The sequence below is a fragment of the Micropterus dolomieu genome, linkage group LG02 (genome assembly GCF_021292245.1).
Source record: "Micropterus dolomieu isolate WLL.071019.BEF.003 ecotype Adirondacks linkage group LG02, ASM2129224v1, whole genome shotgun sequence".
NCBI classification, from domain to species: domain Eukaryota; kingdom Metazoa; phylum Chordata; class Actinopteri; order Centrarchiformes; family Centrarchidae; genus Micropterus; species Micropterus dolomieu.
In genome coordinates this window covers 30266892-30285914 of record NC_060151.1, presented here as the reverse complement: position 1 = coordinate 30285914, position 19023 = coordinate 30266892, and the positions used below count along the sequence as shown (strand labels likewise).

General features: G+C 44.0%; 1 protein-coding gene across 3 annotated transcripts in view; it reads right to left on the bottom strand.

Moving 5' to 3' along the window:
* Positions 1-937: 937 nt before the first annotated feature.
* taok2a (TAO kinase 2a) overlaps positions 938-19023 on the bottom strand; it is a 30807-nt gene continuing 12721 nt past the window's right edge. Inside the window, exons 6-21 of one of the 3 annotated variants that reach the window (XR_006822791.1) lie at positions 18847-18943; positions 18072-18185; positions 17529-17620; positions 17341-17434; positions 15644-15725; positions 15366-15536; positions 14999-15208; positions 13543-13671; positions 13172-13408; positions 12870-12998; positions 11590-11793; positions 10444-10683; positions 10130-10351; positions 8019-8201; positions 2384-7546; positions 938-1126 (exon numbers count right to left, since the gene is read on the bottom strand). Coding sequence is in view for 2 of the 3 variants with exons in the window: in XM_046037526.1 (XP_045893482.1) it covers positions 6635-7546; positions 8019-8201; positions 10130-10351; positions 10444-10683; positions 11590-11793; positions 12870-12998; positions 13172-13408; positions 13543-13671; positions 14999-15208; positions 15366-15536; positions 15644-15725; positions 17341-17434; positions 17529-17620; positions 18072-18185; positions 18847-18943 (3116 nt within the window). In the remaining variant the exon portion in view is untranslated. Of the gene's footprint in view, positions 7547-8018; positions 8202-10129; positions 10352-10443; positions 10684-11589; positions 11794-12869; positions 12999-13171; positions 13409-13542; positions 13672-14998; positions 15209-15365; positions 15537-15643; positions 15726-17340; positions 17435-17528; positions 17621-18071; positions 18186-18846; positions 18944-19023 lie in introns of all 3 variants that reach the window. The other 2 variants (XM_046037526.1, XM_046037539.1) reach the window with 2 other exon arrangements.

The window sequence follows — 19023 nt, the reverse complement described above, 5'->3', positions numbered from 1 at the left end:
CAGCGGTTGCGCCGTGAGATCATGCGACGCAGGCCGCAGCGTGCAGCGCGCGCGCCTCCCCTTTAATAATTTCTCCCAGAAACAAAATGAAAAAGTTATTTTTAGGATGTGTTTTTTTTTTTTTTTTTTTTTCACCTTTGAGGTCACCGGAAGTGCATTTTTCCTCCAGGAGAAGAATAATAATAAAGACGGAAGTAATAATAAAAAAAAAACATTACTTCTCTTGTCATTTCACCTCTACAGGTGAACAAAAGGTCACACAGTCATTAAAGGATCAATACCTGATGCTACCGATTTATCAAAGACCTCGATCTGAAATGAAAATTTAAATTATATCAGACAAAACTCAACATGTAATTCATCCATATGTATAAATATTTAATAATATCCTTCAAATTATTTTACAAATTGTTGGTTCATTTATTTACACATTTTTATTCTCACTTTAATTTATATTTTGCCACAGAAAATAACAGGATTTAATATTTATTTCTGTTTAAATGGAAACTGTTAGCGTTAAAGCAGAAAGATGATCTAATTCAGTTTCCAATTTCTCTGATCAAGGTATTCAAACGAGCAGGTAAATAATGGTGAGAAAAAATTAAAAAATCTAATTTGACATTGAAGGATTTTTATTTTTTTTTTACACTTGTATTTAACAGATAATACCATTTATTGATGTTATTTACTTTAACTCATCTAACAAACATTTAACTTCACGCTCGCCAGATTTAAGGCTGATTTTTGTTTATTGCCAGTTTAATGTTTTTGGTGGATAAAAACTAATGAAGCTGTGTTTATAAATGTAAGTTTATCAAAATAATTTGCCCTCAACTGAGGAAAAAAAGTGATATTCAGTCCGTAAACTCTTATTTAACCGCCAGTTACCGTCTGAACTTCTCCCCCAAACAGACCAGGAATAAAAAAAACAAACTTCTGTTTTTTGTTCATTTTATTTCTCCAAAATTATTTCGTTAACGTTTCTGTACATCTCAAACTTTTTCTCCTCCAAAAAACATTTTTGCATCTGAAACTCTCCGCTGTACAAACCACATGCATCCTGCTCTGCACACAAACTCATCTTCATCATCTTCATCACGGCTGAGCTTCCTGTCAGTTCTTTAACCTGCTGGCCACAAACAGCAGGACAGTCAGGGGGGGGGTTTCTCTTTGTTTTGGGGGGGGGGCTTCCTGCCTACAGAGGCCGAGGCAGTAACACTGAACTTTGTCCCACAGAAACATTTTAAAAATCTGCACCAGGAAACGTACAAAAAGGAAAAAACAGCACGGTGTTTTGGGAAATCTGCTTGTTGGTGCTGAAATAATTTGTCTGAACTTTAATTTAAAATCAATCCGCTCAACATTTTCATGATCAAATTTGCTTCTTTTTTACGTTTTTGTACGACAATAAACGGAATATATTTTTGATCTTTGTACAAAAACAAAAACAGCTGAAGAACTTTCTATAAACCAAACAGCTAAATCAACATGAATACAGTGCTGCAATGTAGGATTTACATTAATAACCAGCCTGCAGATCATTTCTTCAATTAAATCAATAAGTTTACAAAATATCAGTAAACTGCGTAGAAACGCTCCTCAGAAAAAGAAAAAGGCAAAAGATTTTTAGTTTATAGATTTAAAACCGAAAAATTCTCAAATTTGAGAAGTTGTTGAATTTGAGAATTCATTTTTAAAAAACAGTCACCAACTTGTTTTCTATCCATTAAATATTTGTGTGTAATTTTGAGTTTGTTGGACAAATTTGGAGACGTCATTTTGGGATTAAAGAAATCCCAACAGATCTTTCTTTCACTATTTTCAGACATTTTATCGACCAAAATAATTAATCAAATTATCGAGAATATAATCTGCAGATTAATCATGAATAAAAATAATAATTAGTAAAACTACGGCAGAGTATTAGGGCCACAAAAAAGGGGGAAAATGAGGATGAAGATCTTTTTTTTTTACTTTGCATTTCGAGAATAAAGACAAAATGTTTGTCATTTTGACGAAATTCTCAAAATGCAAAATAAATAAAAAAAAATGTTTGGCTCTCCGTCGTCCTAAAACACGTGACTCTGCAGAAAGACAGCAAACAAGAACATTTCCCAAAATGTTCCTCTAAAAAAAAAAGTCCACGACACGAAAAACACAGAAATCCCGATGTCAGTGAACTGCTCACCGTGTTCAATCTGTTTACATAAGAAACAGGATCAATCTAAACATCTACTCGGCCCTCTGTCGGAGGTACTGACCCCCCCAGTGCAGCTTTAATTGGCAACAGTAACACAGGAATGGTCAGCACAAAACAATGCATTTTTAAAAAAATACAATAAAGTTGGCAAAATGAAATCTCACGGTTCAAACGTTTCCTTACAGGATGGGGAGAAACGAGAGTTCATCCACGTGCGGCCAGCAGACACCAAACATTTCCATCCACTGAGGTCAACACCAGCGTGTGTGACCTGCTCCCACCCAGCAGAGCGTCTTTATTAGCATTTCAAGTCCAGCATGTCCTGAAGAGACGAGTCAGCGGAGGGGAAACGTAAAAAAAACAACAAAACAAACAACTTCCTGTCCTGCTCGCATCCAGCATCGCTCCTCCACGTTTATAAAAACAAACTACAAGTTAAGCGAAAAGAAGCCAAAAGTCCGCCTATGAGAAATATGCATTTTGTTTTTCCACCCAAAACATTCTTGTTAGTAAAATCAGTGCAAATGAGGTAGATGTGACGACTACACGCAGCATCGGATCACACCGACGTCGGCTTCCTGCAGCGGCGGGTTTATTTTCCTCTGCAGGAAGCGGCCGCAGGATGTTTCTACCCATTCACACTGTGCAAAACCAAACGAGGAGGCCTTTAAGTTCTGTTACCGGAGCCCCAAAGTCCTCCAGTAATTATGGGATAAACAGTCAGGTGAGTGAAGTGTGTAAAAAAAAAAAAAAAATTATATATCTATCTAGTAGAAATTGTGAAAGAAATTATTAAAACTGAACTTGTGTGTCTGTGAAGGTCGTTCAGGTCGGAGTTATCCAGGGAAGGTTAAAAATGAAGGGCAGCGGGACCTGGTTAAACTCTGGAGTATCAACAAACACCAGAAAGATGGAGGACACTCGTTTCAGGCTACATCCACACTACGTCTCAAATCCGTCCACAGCAGCGTTTTAGTACAAGTGTTATTTACACGGTACAAAATACTCAGTAGCGTCTGATGAGAGCCAATCAGGAAGCCAAACGTGAGCGTTTTTGACGTCCTCCGTTTTCACCTGTCCGCAGTAAAACGCTACCCCGGAGTTTTAAACGGAAACGGGGTCTAGCAGCGTTTTCAAACTTCTTCGTTTTAGTCTGGACGGGATGTAGTATTGTGGATGCAGCCTTCAGACAGAGAGGACGGATGGTGCGAAAGGTGCGTCAGGGAATCCATTTACATCCGAGTGGAGAGACCGTCTCTCAACGGGGGGGGGGCGAGGTCTGCGACACCGCTTACAATGCCGTCCTTTCATCTCTCCCCAGGAAACTAAACAAGCGTTCAGACTTGGCCTCAGTGGCTCCAACGACCCAGCGATGTCGATCGTCTTGATAACGACCCCCCAGAGGTTAATCGGCTTAGTTTCCCCTCCAGTCAGTCAGAAGTGAAGAAGTCCCCCGGATGAAGGTAACAAAGTCCAGTTCTTGGTTTTTAACCTTCCTTGGATGAACTCACTTGTGAAATATATAAATACATATACAAATTTTTTTTTAAATGGTTCTCAAAAAGTTTGTTTTTAATTCATGACGTCACTTTTCGTAACATCATGAACGAACAAAAACAGGATATTGAATTAAGTGAAATAAAAGTGTGGGGAAAAAAAAAAAAAAAAAAAAAAGACTTCTACCTCAATTATATCCAATAAAACTCAAAAATGATTAACATTTGAGTTTTAATAATTTCCTTCAATTACTTTACAAATTCTTTTATGTATTTTTGCACAATTTATTCACACGACTGTTTGTCTTTTTTTTTTTTTTTTTTTTACTTATACATTTAACATTGAACCCTCTGAGGCTCCGTAATTTTGCACGTTTCAGTGTTTTTTTCGGAGGGAAATCGAAATATAAAATAAAAAATAAAATAAACATGGCACCAAAATGTAGTGAAAGAATCTGGAAATGCGTCGACTGCGGACGCTCCCGCCTTTTAATACTGGCTCAAAAATAAAAAACACAAAGTCGAACGCAGCCCTGCCCAGAACTGTAGACTCCTTCCCTGAGACCGCGACAGGAATGCTGGGTAAGGTAGTCCTTTTGTCCTCCTTTAAAAAAAAAAAAAAACACAACATAATATTTTTTTTTATAGCTCTATCACAGTTACATTGCGCTTATTCCCCACCTAGTGGTCAAAATTGGCAATTACATTTTAAAAACTTTTTTTTAAAATTAGCATACAACATAAATATTCCCACTGCAGCAGAGGTAATAATAATGATGATAGCATCTATTTTTGTCTGCATCTAGTACAAATCGGTAAAACGCACGTGACAAAATAATCATTATTATTACTCTAACACAGCCTCAAACGTTAGTGCTTTTATGTACACTGGTTAAGTACAATGCAAGTCAAAGTGTTTGGACAGTGAACAATCTTCAGTATACCTGCGACAGGTAACTTACATTTATATAAATAGGTAGTGTGCATGTTATCCATACAAATGCTGTCTGTACACAGTTCCATGCACTTGAGAGTTGTACTAGTTTGTAAATGTACATCTTATCTACAGACGCAGACCGAACTATGAGGGGAAACAGGTGGAGGTGACGGTAAGCTGCGCACACACACACACACTCTCAGCAAACATCGCACACATTTAGCGCTCGGCTCACTCAAAAATACTCTCTCGGCAGCGTCCCTTTAAAAAGGAGCGCTCCGACGTCCTGGGACGTTTTCTTGTTTGCCGTTTTGACTCTTTTTGTTCGGTGCAGAAGTGAGTTTGAAAACAACAACAACTCGCAGAAGAAGGAGGAAGAAACTGTTTCCAACAGCTTCACATGTAACGTGTTTTCAAGTCGCCGCTTCTTGATGCGCAAGTTACTTAGTTTAGAGGCGAGTCGATATAAAAAGGCGTTGTCGTCTTTATGAAGTACAAAAACAAAACAAGCTCGGTAAATCACCGAAAGCTGAGGCGGAGCAGCCGGAGGACATCAGAGGGAAAACCAGACAATAATTTCTCCTTAAAAACAGAGAAGTAAGTTATAATGTTGTGGTTTTGTATTTTAATAAGTCTCACAGAGCCAGAACCATCTCCAAACATCGAAATATAATGTGTTTTTTAAACATTAAAGGATGTAAACATGTTGGAGAAGAAACCCAAAATAAGAGTATGAGCCTGAAAAATTACCATAATATGGTATATTATTAATTAGTGAGAGTTTTATGGCAGTAAAGTCGTTTCAAATCATTTTTATATCGACGTCAGGTCTTTAATTTCTTGTACTGGCCAAAATCAAGACGTGACGCATCGACGCCAAAATATGAAACCACAGATGGTTTGATGGAGGATTTTAGCGGCCGCTGCAACCAGACGATGCATTTAATCAAGAGGACAGAACAAAGTGCTCGTAAAGCTATAATCATTCAGCCACACAGCGTGTCCGTGTGACAGCTGCTGCAAGGTTTCCTCCCGCTAAACATAAATCACTTCTGCACCGAACGCCCAGAGATCAAACCGAACAAACGGGTTCACGCCTCTGAACGTCAGACCGCTCCTTCAAGAAGACTTAAAGGGCAGTGGTAGATTTGTCTTCGGCCCAACAAAGAGACGGCAGTGTTTTGTTTGTCATATACAGAATCTTAACACTACAAATAAAAAGAAATGTCTTGACGGGAAGTCTTCCCGTGGTCGACTCCCGCCCCGCCCCCGCCGCCCTGCTGAATGTATGAAACACTTACAAATCAAAAACTGGGTGTACAGTTTTACCGTTATTTACATAGTTACAGTGGTTTTTAAAGCACCGCTAGCCCAGTGGAAGCTCCACAACTCTCGGTCAGTTCGATACAAACTAAAAAAAAAAAAATTAAAATAAACCCGCTCGCCGCCTTTAAAAACGTTAAACCTGAACGCCTGAAGGTCTCGGCTCAAACCTGAATCTCAAACTGGTCCGGCAGGCGACACGCGTCTCCTGCAGTTAAACCTCCGAGTCAAGACTTGTGCAACGGATTCGGTGCGTCACAAAGTGAACAAGCGGACGTTTTGTTAACGCTTCGACTTGCTCAGTTTGCAACACACGGCTCATTTTCACACACATGGACGTGTCGTTTGTGGGGTTTTTTTGGACCGTTTTGTTTGTTCACTGTGGAGCTCTTTAACGTGCGAAGACTTCTCTATAAAAATCGCTTCCTCTCTTTCTCCTCTCGCGCGCCAAGAACGCTCTCAGGCTCCCTGCACGCTTCGAGAAAGGAGATCTTAAAATTGACACTTTTTTAAAAAAATGGGGTATTTATACGATCGATTTTTTTGCTCCGGCTAGAAACTCTCTCCGCCTCTCTAAGGGTTCTGCTTCTGCGTTCGGCTGAAACGCCTTCAGCCATGTTTGTTTTTCCCCGTACAGAAGCAGAGCGGCGCCCGCAGGTCGGAGGCCTCGCGGCGGTTTCACGAGTAGGAGAGATGAGAGCCGTTAGAAATGTGAGAAGTGACCGATGTGCTCCGGCTGAGCCCTCCGTCACTCCCCCCGCCGCCGCCCGGCCCTCCGGACGCCGTCCTCCTCAGAGGCTGGGGGCTGTTCCTGAGGGCCATCAGACCGGGGCCCCTGACGCTCAGGCCCCCGCCGCCGTAGCCTCCCTGTGATGACGAAGAAGAAGAGGCGGAGGACGGAGGGGAGGAGGACGAGAGAGAGATGGGGGGAGGCAGCGGTGGGGGAGGAAGGAGAGCAAGGGACTGCGAGGAGGCGTGGGAGGAGAGGAGGTGGTGGTGGTGGTGGCCCTGGGAGTGATGGGGGTAGTGGGCCCCTCCTCCCACCCACTCCCTGGCCCGCTCGCGCTCCCTGCTGTCGCGCTCGTGGCTCTCGCGGTAGAGCTGTGGCGTGCTCTGGTGGTGTTGGTAGTGCTGGGGGAGGTAGTGCTGCTGCTGCTGCTGCTGCTGCTGCTGCTGGTGGTGGTGGAGGTGGGCGGAGCCGGAGGGGTGGCCCCTGGCGCTCTTGTGCAGCTCGCTGTCCCTGCCGAGGCCGTGGGAGGAGGTGATGGACTCCGTGCGGATGAAGCTCGCCCCGCTGTGGTTCTGACTGCGCCAGGACGGAGTCGCCACCGAGTTCTGGACGCTGTGGCTCCAGTGGCTGCCGGAGCGGGGGACGGGTCGGGACGGCCAGCCGCTGGAGCCCGAGGAGGGGCTGGGGGTCGGGTAGCCCTGGTTGAAGGCCTCGGCCGGGATGCCCGTCAGCGCCATGTTGCTGAAGCCGAGACGCATGCTCTCCGAGTCGAAGGCCTCGATCTCGTGAGCCTGGCGCTCCAGCAAAGTCCGGATCCGCTCCGAGCGCTCGTTCTGCAGAGAGAGCATCTCCTCCTCGATCTGCCAACAGATATTCAGACTGTTAGAGCTGCGTTCACAAATACAAACATTTCTTCTACAGCTTGACCATCGTAATCAATTATTTATTTATTCTCCGGCTCCCACATGTGACGATTTGATGCTTTTACCCGTCACGAGAGTAAAGAGATCATCTTTTATTACTGCTCTGAACTCACAGCCCTAATTTCTTCCAATTAACTGTTAAATAAAGTTTGTTTTACTGGAAGGTTTGTGGAAACTTTCTGTGCATAAAATGACAGATTTACGTTGCCTGCACAAACGGCTTTTTCCAAAATACTGTCTGACCTCCGGGGGACCTTAACCCACTTTGTTTCTAAGACATAAATGATTCCGGGGCCCCGTCGCCTGCTGCAATAATGAAACTTCAGAGTGGACATTAACCTACACCTGCCGGCACTAAGCGGCTGACGGGCAGCGTTGTGTCCGGGTTAAAGACGCGGCGTGTTCGTACCCTTTGCTCCAGCAGCGCCCGGCGGATGGACACCCTCTGCTCCAGGTCCTTCACCTCTCGTTCGTGCTGATTGTCGGTGTGGATCTTGATCTTGCTCTGGTAGGCGTTCAGCAGCTCCAGCTCCTGCTGCAGCTGCATCCTCAGCACCTGGTACTCCGCCTCCTGGGTCTCATCCAGCCGCAGCTGAGGGACCAAACAGGGACGAGCGTCAGTTATCAGAGGGGCACAATCTGCTCAGAGCCCTGACGCGACAGCCGTTATTAAAAACAGTTCGTTTATTATGTGCAGAGAGATTCTTCACTCATTCAGCACTGCTGCTGGCGTGTGGGTGGAAATGCAAACTAACGGTCTCATGTAAGTTACAGTCAATGTGTTTGTATTTCATTGTTTCCTCATGTCATTTTACTTCTTTCTCCACCTTTTACTTTTTTAGATTTTTAAGTGCAATTAAAACGCACCTCAGAAGGGAGGAGGTTTCTCATGTTGCCCTTTTTTTAAAAGTTTTTTTATATTAATGTCTGCAGATAAATGTCAGAAGCTGTAAAATGAAGACACAAAAGGCAAACATGAGCAGTCGTATCTAAAATGACTCTGAGGTCATTTTAACAGGGTTTTAGAGGGTGACGCCCAAAACATGCTGTGCCATAAATGTAAAAATCACTGTGGAGCATCAGAACCAACCAAATAACTTTCCACTAATCTAAAAGGTTGTAGTTCCTCCAGCAGACGTTGGTTATTTATTATCTGCTCTAGCTTTTCCAACTATTTCTTCAGAGATACGGTGAAAATAACGGCCCAATGTGGTGTGAAATTCCATATTTGTCATTGGAAAACTTAAAAGTTTCTTGGGGGAGGAGCCCCAAACCCCCTCTGACCAAGACTACCACCAAAACATTCATCTAAAGCTCACATAAAAACGGGGAAAACACTTCTAATGTGCACCACAAGAGCAATGCTGCCGAGACATGTTGTGTTGGGGTTTTATATTCAGTCATACTACAAACCACGCGCATAAAAACACTCCATCCCAGGGGAAACACTGTATTTAAAAGTAAGGGCCTGTTGTAAATATTACACCATAGACCTAATTTATTGTCTTCTAAGTGCATGTGTCACGAGACTACTTAGGTCCAGTCATGATCGAGAGATCACTCAATGCCTTGGACTACTTTTAATAACCCAAGATGTATAATATGAACCTAACCGTGGATCTGGAGAATCGTTTATCTGTATAGCACATTTTAACAACAAGGTAATTTAAAGTGCTTTACATGAAACAGAAAAGCAACAGGGAAATATACATTTTTGCAAAATAATAAAATAGAAAATAAAAACAAACAGGCAGGTCTCTCACCTTTGCTTATTTGCTCCTTTCTTTTTTTTATTTTCCACTCGATTAATAGATAAGTTGTCGTCTATTAAATTAAATCACCAACTATTTTGCTATCGATTAATCAGTTTGAGTCTCGAGTCAAAACTCTCTGATTCCAGCTCCTGAAATGTGAATATTTTCCGGCTTCTTTGCTCCTCTGTGACAGAAACGGAATATCTTTGGATTGTGGACATAACGAGACACATTTAGAGGACGTCGCCTCATTTTATAGACAAAAACAACTAATCGATTAACTGAGAAGATATAATCGTTAGTTGCAGCCCTGGTGTCTTGTTCTGTTCGGCTAACAATTTTGTAAAATTAAGGGAAAAAAAAGCAGTAAATTCTTACAGGTAATACGTTGGAACAAGAAAACATGTGAGGCTTTTTACTTGATAATTTCTAATAACTGCTGTCATTCATTTAATTTTCAGTTGACAGATTAATCATTTCAGCTCTAAGCATCAAATAAAATCAAGTTTCCATTACAAATCTTGTTTTTCTGGGAGAAATCAAAATAGTTTTTTTGGTAATTACTGTCAGTAGAAACCTTCTGTTGACAGACTTACGTCGTCTCCATAAATTACATTTTTCAAAATACTTTCCGTCCTTTTGTCCGTTGCTTTTCTAAATGTGTGCGTCACGGCGAGCACGGCGAGGCGGCGGTGCCGATGACGGTGCATGTGTTGAGGTGTAGGTGCAGAGTTCAGGTGTAGCAGGTGCGCGGGGGTTTCCTTGCCTTACTCACAGCCTGTGTGGACAGCATGTCGTTGATGGAGTGGTCGTACTGCTCGGCCAGGATGGCCAGCTTACGTGTTTGCTCTTCTTTGATGCGTTTGAGGACGGCCTTGTGGTCGGATTTGGGGGTGGTCTCCAGCAGGTGGTTCCTCAGGGCTTTGTACTGACGGGTCTGGATCTTACAGGTCTCCTGGAACTGACGCTTGATCTGCAGCTCTTTGGACTGAAAGGAGGTTAATTAATAATCAGATACCACCAACGCTACAACAGATTAAAAATCATTTTGCCGCTCGCACTACAGAAGCTCCTTCATACCTTGAGGCTCTTGGGCTGCTGCCGGACCTCCATGGCGTGTTTCTGTCGCAGTTCCTGCTCACGCCGCTTGTTGTACTCCATCTGGTTGGTCAGTTCGGTCTGATGTTGCGTCCGGATCAGTTCGGCCCGGGTTCGCTGCACGGAGCCCAGCTGCCTGAACTCCAGCTCCTGGGTGGACTCGTGGTGCCGCAGCAGCATGGCACACTCCAGGTCCTTCTGGGTCTGCTTCTTGTTCAGGTCCTGGCGGAGGACGGGACACATGTCAGCGGAAAACCAGGAGGAAGGAGAAGAGAGAAAGGAAGGAGGAAAAGAAAATGCCGGTCACGTCACGTATGTGGGTTAAATTAAAACGCTGGAGTTCTGCTTTAGTTAAAAAGTGTCTCCGGACGATTTGAGGAAAATGTCAAGTTGTGATTTTTCTGACAAACATTTTATTATTTAGATTCTTTTTGTGGTCTAACAAACGAGATGTGATGGTCCAACGCCTGCTCTTGTTTCTAGATGAACAGAATCAGATAAAATAATGTAGTAAATGTCCGTCAACTAGGAAACAGTACACTTTTCACCCGCTACAGCTTTTTAATTCTTCAAGCTGTAATTACAGAGCGTGATTTCGAATTGGACTCAATACAACATCTTGTTCGGCCCTAATGAAAATTCATATGCCGCGTTTCCTACAAACTGGTTAAAGCCATCACGTTCTTAAAGTAACTCCAGCACAGAGAAAGAAACACAAAAATAAAAATCGTGACAATTTGGAAGGTTATTAAAACATTTCCGGCCGACAAAATCTGCAGCGTCACGTCTGTGTCGCCTGAGCGTCCAGAGGAACGGGAAGTTTAACGAGCTTTATTACCCGCTGTTATCAGCTGCTCCGCTTGAGACCGACTTCAGCTCAGTGTAAAAACTTCCTGAATTTCTCTGCAAGGCAAGCCCCGCCCCCCCAAAGTACCGGTACTAAAGGAAAGTATTCATGAAGTCGGTTTAAACACGCGATCGTGTGCTCCGCTATAGTTGACTAATGCGCGGAACAGCGGTTATAAACCTTACAAACGAGCGACAACTTAACCGCTCGTGCAGAAATCTGTTCTTGTAATGTCTCAAACATTTCGTCTCCACCGCTGCAGTGAACGCGGCCCTGCGTACCTCTCTGAGCAGGTCCTGCTCCAGGTTGTGGCGAGCCAGCAGCATCTTCCTCTTGTACTGGCGGCACTGCAGCTCGTAGTACTGCCTCTGCCTCCTGAGCAGGCTGGCCTCCTCCTCCGCCTGCATCTGCTGCAGACACTCTTTCTGACGGATCAGCCACTCCTGCTTCTCCCGCTTCGGAGTCAACTGGTTCTCATTCAGCTCCTGGGTGGAGCGGAGAGGAGAGAATGTTAACATGTGTTCGAGTACGCAGCCATGTTCTTATTGTAGAAAGTAGGGATGTGACACGAGCGGGGTGTATTTCTATTTCTAGTAGGTTATTTCACAATTACTACTTTATTCTCGACCATATTCTAGTGTTTTCTCACTACTTGAATCTGCTTTTCCTTCAGTTCCCTTTTCCCCACACTTTCTTACTTAAAAACACACCTGCTTGTGAGTTTCAGACGTTTCCCCAGTCATATTTCCTCATTCAAGATTTCTTAAAAACAGTGTTAAAATATTTATTTTTTGATATTGTTGGTATTCTGTTTAATGTCACTTATCACTTTATTCCATGCTCTCTGCTGTAATGTTTGAAATTTCTCACCTGTGAGACAAATAAAGTGTTTCGTCACACCCCTTGTATTGAAATACTTTTTTGGAAGATCAGTGTAAAAATTGTTTTGGCTCTAGAATTAATTTATGTTGATATTTAATATTAAAAAATATAAATGAGCTGCAATCATGATTCCAAACCGCTTTGAAACCAGGGCTGGCCAATAAAACAATAATGATAATTATAGCAATATATCGCCAATTATATTTGGTTTAATTCATTTGAATCATGAACAAATTGGCACTTAAACTAAAATATTTTGTTGAGGAAGAGATTAACTAATCGTATTTGTTGAAAAAGACGGTAATCTTAATAGTTTTGAATGTTCTACCTCGGATCTGTGAAGTGATTCACTGTTTGGCATCGAGTGTTTGTCACGTTCTGACCAAACAGAAAAGTTTAACCACATAATTAACCATCTGGTTTCTTCAGTTTTCACTCAGGAGCAAAAATCAGCCTTTAAACTTGAGAGAAATAACGATTTGACTTTTATCGTGATAATTATCGATATCGAACACCACATATCGCCCAGCCCTATTTGAAACACAAAAACATCTCTAAATAATATTTGATGTTTCTGGTGAAGATGAGCGACCGAGCCGCGCTGATCCAGCGAACACGTGGGGCCACTACTTACCCAAGTGCCCCGGTTTCCACCATCGGCATTTGTGTTCGCTCTCACCTCTTTCAGCTGATCCTTGCGCTGCCGGTACTGGCGCTTCTGCGACTCCAGTAAACTGGTCAGTTCTTTCTTCTGCTGGCCCAGGATGTGCTGCTGGAACTTCTTCTCCTCCGTCAGAGCTGCTTTCGTCTGCAGGAGGACGCAAATAAAACATTAGTGCTGATCCAGAAGCACAGAAACAGCTTGAGAATCAGATGAATATGAACCATGTTTACACCGATTATTAAAAAGGTAAACATGGTGCGGACATACCGAGTCTACCGATACATAAACCTCTAAAGTCTTCGTCCGTCCCCCCTCACCTCTTTCTCCAGGATGGCCTGGTGCTTCTTCACCAGCTTGTCGGCTTCGGTGGAGAAGCTGTTCCTCTGGTTTTCCAGCTCTTTGTCCAGTTTCAGCTGGTGCTCGTCCATCTCCGCCTTCAGCTTGTTCTCCAGCCCCATCAGCTGCTTCTGGTGCTGCCGCCTCATACGCTTGTACCCGGACATCTGCTCTCGCAGCGCCGAGCCCTGCTCGTGTTCCTGGATCTGACGGGTCACCTGGAGGAGGGGGGGGGGGGGAAGAAACGGGTGAACGCCGGTGTTTGAGAGCGAGAGCGCGTTTCAGCCGGCCGTGTGAAAGTTACTACACCTGCTGTCATCACAGAGGAAGAGGCCTCGCTGAGAAAACTTACCAACGAGGCAGTTCGGATGGTGGCGAAGTGGTCACGGTTGCGGTAGTAGGCTCGACGGCGTCCAGCTGAGGGGGCCTGGGGTTGGTCCATCTCTGGCTGGTAAGGGTCATCATAGATGTTATCCTGACCCTGAGGGGGAGGGGAGAAGGGTCAGACACTTTTAAAATCACACACAGAGGAATAAAACCATGAGGCGTTTTTGGACCCAACTGTTTGGGGGGTCGCCCTGAGAACTACAGAACTCCAAGGGCTTTTTATCCGTTTCCATTCGCACAACCAATAGCAACGCTGAAGCAACGTAGCGACCGGCAGCGGCTGGAATAGCAACACACGACAATAACAAGCTGAGGGTCGCCGTGGTTTCCCTAGTAACTAGTAGTGTAAGGGATTTCTATTTCCAAAACAGTAATAATATTACAGTTAATAAGTAACGCTGCGTTACCAGAACAACATCTTATGATGACGCGTTTGTGTGACAGCAGGTTAGGGGCAGTTCAAGTCGGCTGAACAAAGCTAAAGCAGAGAGGCGTTCGACATGCTGGAACAGAAACGATGCTGTACCAGGGCTGAAAATCACTTTTTGAGCTTCGAAGCATCGATAGTAATTACCAGCGAGTAGTCGAAGCTTAACTACTGAAATTTGACTGTTTTGATCTGTAATGAAGTTAAGCAATTGTAAAATTAATTAAAAAAACTTAATCATAAACCCATTGTAGAGCTATAAACGGTGATGAAACAGCAATGAAAAATCTAACCCAGAAACCCTAAAGCAAAGAATAGAAAATAGAATAAGTAATTTCCCAAACATTTTATTGTTGTTTTTTTAAACTTTTAATGGACGCATGTAACATGTTTTATACTTTCTGTGAATATTATGCAATTAATCTTATTTCCATCCTGTACAGACGCCTTATTTTGAAAACCGGACGTTGTCACATGTGTTTCCTCCTCGCCCTAAATTCATCCAGTCGGACCCGGTTTGGTAAATAATGTTGTATGTGGTTCTCGTCCGGCATTTAATGGGACAAGTACAATACTTTTTGAAGGAGTAATAAAAATGTGAAAAAAGGTGAAAGAGCGAGCAGAAGGAAAGTTGAGTGTAACATCATCAAGGAGGAGAGAAGAACGCAGCACTGCAGACAGAGGAGACAGGAAGTTGAACGTTGTCTTATTCCTGTTTTATGTCTTGTGAACTAAATATTTCAGGGGAAATACCGAGCCACTGGTTAGAAACCGGGTATTAAACAGGCCCCGGGGCTAAATTATTAAAGGGTGTAGTATTGATAAGATACCTTGGCTACTAGTGAATTATTATAAACAAGCTATAACAAAACCTGTCTATGTTTAAACACAGGTGTCGACAACCCGTGAAAATTCACTGATATCAAATGTCAACCAAACTTAAGGTCCGGAGCTGGACGCGCTCCGTCCTGGGAGGCGGGGGGGGGGTCTTTACCGTGGGTCGGTGGATGATGGAGCTGTTGGAGGTGACGGTGTGCTCGCCCTCCTGCATCATGGCCATCTCGCTGCTGCTGTCGTCAGAGGCGTCGGCCAGACTGTTGACGGAGCTGCTCTGAGAGCTGGCCGAGATGGACATGCTGGGCACCGACTGGGAGCTCTCCATGCTGTTCACTGTGCCGGTCCGCAACAGGTACTGCTCCGCCTCCTGACACAAACGCACACAGGCTGGGTTCAGTACGATAGATGGATCTTCATTAGGCTACGGTACGTTTTCATTTAGTCTTTTCACACATCAGTACGCCGCAGACTAAACCAGGCCGAGCAACACATTCACTTTATCTTCCCCTCTCCGCCTTCCTCACCTCCTCATCATCCCCTCCCTCGGACACGGGGCCGTTCTGCTGGGTCTCCTGGAAGAGGATCTTCTTCATCTTGCGGTACTGGAGGTTGTCCAGCTCCCGCACCGCATCCTTGGTTCGCGCAATCAGGTCCATGATCACCGTCAGCGGACGTTCGCGGCACAAGAACCGATGCTACAGGGGAGGAAGGATGGAAACGACAGATGAGGCCCTGCAGACGAGGTTTGTGTCAGGTGAGATGGTGCAGGGTGAATAAAACAAAAAAAAGAAAACGTTCTCACGTTCAGCAGCACGTCCGAGGTAGGCCGGTCCTGGGGAATCTTCTGTAGGCAAGAGTCAACAAAGTTGCGGAAGGAATCAGACCTGCAGAGAAATACGGGATGAAGTTATTTTATGTGATGAAATTAAAGTCCTTTGGGTCGTCTAACGCCTCGCGCACACTGGAGGATTTTAAAATCTTAAAATGATTAACATATTTTTTTACATTATAATCTGAAGAACGCACACACCAGACGGCTCAGTCCTGACGCAGCACCACGCGCTTGGGGTTCGCACTAAACGGTTTCAGAGGACTTCACGTGTTCAAACGTGACTTCAGACCCAAACAAACATGGAGGCAGACTGGTGTCATCAGCTGGTTGCACTTGTGTGTGCAAGACAGTTTACTGGCCACTCCGCAGGTTTGAATGGAGAGCAGTGAAGCCTGTATTTGTCCTATGTACTATTTCCTACTGGCCCCAAGGTGTACTACGCATGATTGATCAGATTTAACAACATTTAATGACGTAGAGCGACGACAGAAACATCGTAATTGACCCTTTGCTGAGCCACGCCCCCCTTTAAAACTGTCAGACTTTTATCACAGTCCATCACTGCACTCCCCGGAGAAATATTGTGGATCTCAGAAAGAAGCAGACAGTTTTGCTGTTGCATTGAGACTCTGAAGGCATTCAGGCTGTCTGCTCACTATTACAATCATTATAAAGCAGAACAGTGGGGTTTTAAGTTAGCTACCGTTAGCTAACTAACATTACATTAGGAACAATCCACAGCCGACATTTTTCTAGATTTGTTTCAGGTTTTGGAAAGAGAATAAATCGGGAACAGTGTTTGACCAGATCTTAGAAAAATACAGCAAAAAAAAAAAAGCTAGAAAACACCTTTTACATTAGAGTCAATGGAGTGCAGCCATCAAAGTGTCCTATACTGCGCTGTGATTGGCTACCTGCGTATTCGGGGTGTGGCTTAGTGAAGGGTCAATTCTGGTAGCTGCATGGCTGCACCAACAGAAAGTCTTTTGGCTCAGGTTGCTTGTCTGACTCGGATCGTGACTCCGTTTAATCAGCCCTCCTACGAGGCTCACCTGCCAAACACCGACGCAGCCTCACTGATGGCCGTATAGGCTTTTTGGGCCCCCCCCCCCCCGAGAGCTTCTTATCTAATCCATGCAGGCTTTTCGTCGGCTTCACTGTTCAAACTCTCGCTTATCCCCTGAGAGGTAATCCCCCCCGATTACGATTAATTAACCGTGACGTTTTAAAGCGCAGTTAATAGTGAAATCCGGTAATCGCTGCATCCCTAGTTCCCAGACCAGCCTCGTCGGTCACAGCCCTGGGATGGTCGGGACCCAAAATGATCCTCTACTGAGGCGCCAGCATAAGGAGAAGAAACAAACAGCACTTATATTTTCCATTAAGATACATTTTGACGTTACTACAATATAAAAACACTGTTTTCTCTGGGTCACGACTTAAATGTCTGATTATCACATTTCACAGACGCCCAGGTGAGTTTGCTGATGGAGTCTCTGAGCCTGTAGGAGTCCCCGAACAGAAACGTGATCGACTGATTTCATCAAATCGACACAGAAAGCAGGATGATTAAATCAATCTCTGACTCTCAAGACATTCGATAAACTTTAAATGGTCTGTATTAAGAGATAAAAAGAAGCTTGTGGCTTCTAAGGAGATGTTCTCACCAGTGATTGGACTGAAGGATGGGGCTTTCATTCTGAGCGATGTGATATAAGGCACTCATAGCATTCATATTGAACAGTGGGGGCTTCCTCTCCGCTGCAGAAAGAGCACAGAGTCGAGACTTTCATTTAATTCACGTCTGTATTCAAACACACGCACACACTCAGAGGAGTCAGACTGCAGGTCATACCCAGCTCGATGCTGGTGATGCCCAGCGACCAGACGTCCACCTTGCCGTCATACTGGCCCTCATCCATGGCCAGGATCACCTCGGGAGCCATCCTGACAAAGAACACACAGCAGACGTCAACGATACAGACGATTGAAGAGTCTCAGCTACTGTAGCGTTAGCCGGCTGCATCACTATAGGTTTTTACCGTTACATCCTTTCTCGCAGGCTGAAGCAACAGTTTGACATAATACTGGTGGTACACAGGATGGTAACATGGGCGCGCCGTTAGTTGGTGAAGTAATGTGGAAAGCAGGCGTGCGCTTCATTTCTAAGTGAGTTTTGAGCCAATTGACGATAAGGCAATGACAATTTCATTTATTCATAATTAATTTCATTGAAAAACTTACATATAGCCCCTTTAAGAAAGTAGGAATTAGGGCGCAATAAGAGGACTTCTGACTGGTTGAAATTACGGGGAATGATATCAACATTTGCCCCCGCTTAGTGATTATATGCATTTGTAGGACAGAAGAAGTCGCGAGGTTTTGACTAAGCGCTCACCAGTAGGGAGTCCCCACGAAGGAGTTGGCCGGAGCCACGATCGAAGCAGAACCAAAGTCCCCCAGTTTGACCTGACCGGGCTCCGTCAGCAGGATGTTTCCCGCCTTCACGTCCCTACAGAAGACAAGCAGACGTTGAGCGGCACACACGAAGATGCTGCCTGTGGCATTTTAAAACATGAATACACTGAAGTCAAATTAACATATAATGAAGTCAGCAACATCAGAGCGCATCATAGAGGCTGGTAGCTTGTAGTGGTCGAAACCAAGCTTTCAAAGTAACCTGGGAATAATTTATAATAGAAACCTGGCAAACAACAAAGTGCGGGCAGGTGACGGCGCCATCATGATACAGAATCATTGAGAGACAAATAAGTTACACCTTAATCCTCTGAGGACAAGACAGAACTCATCTCCAGCTGAGCAAGTTATAAACAAGCCATATTTAGACTTTCGGGATGCAACGACCAGTTTTTAACAAACATGTAGCACATTCTGGGGCAGCTTGTCTCAACTTGTATCGAGCTCCGCGTGTAGACTCAGTGTCCCAGTCTGCTCTACTGTGTTTACTAACCAGATAAACAGATTTTTATTTTGTCTTTGTATCTTTATGTTTGATTGATTTCTGCAAAAATAATTAATTATAATAATATTGTACCTAATACACAAACGTGTCGCCAGGATTTGTTGCAGTAAACTGTAAACAACAACAATAATAATCCAGTTTGGTTGGCAGAAAGCACCTGAGAAGCCAACACAGCGCAAAAGAATTTTACCTGTGAATCATATTGTGAGAGTGCAGATACGCTAATCCCTGCAGTGCACCATGGGTAATAGCAGCTATTTCAATTTCCTGGAGTGGCTTTTTGTGAACTGCAAGAAACAAAGCACACGAAGAGTCACACACACACAAATAATCAGGTCTTAATAATGAAAATGTTGAAGCGGGGAAG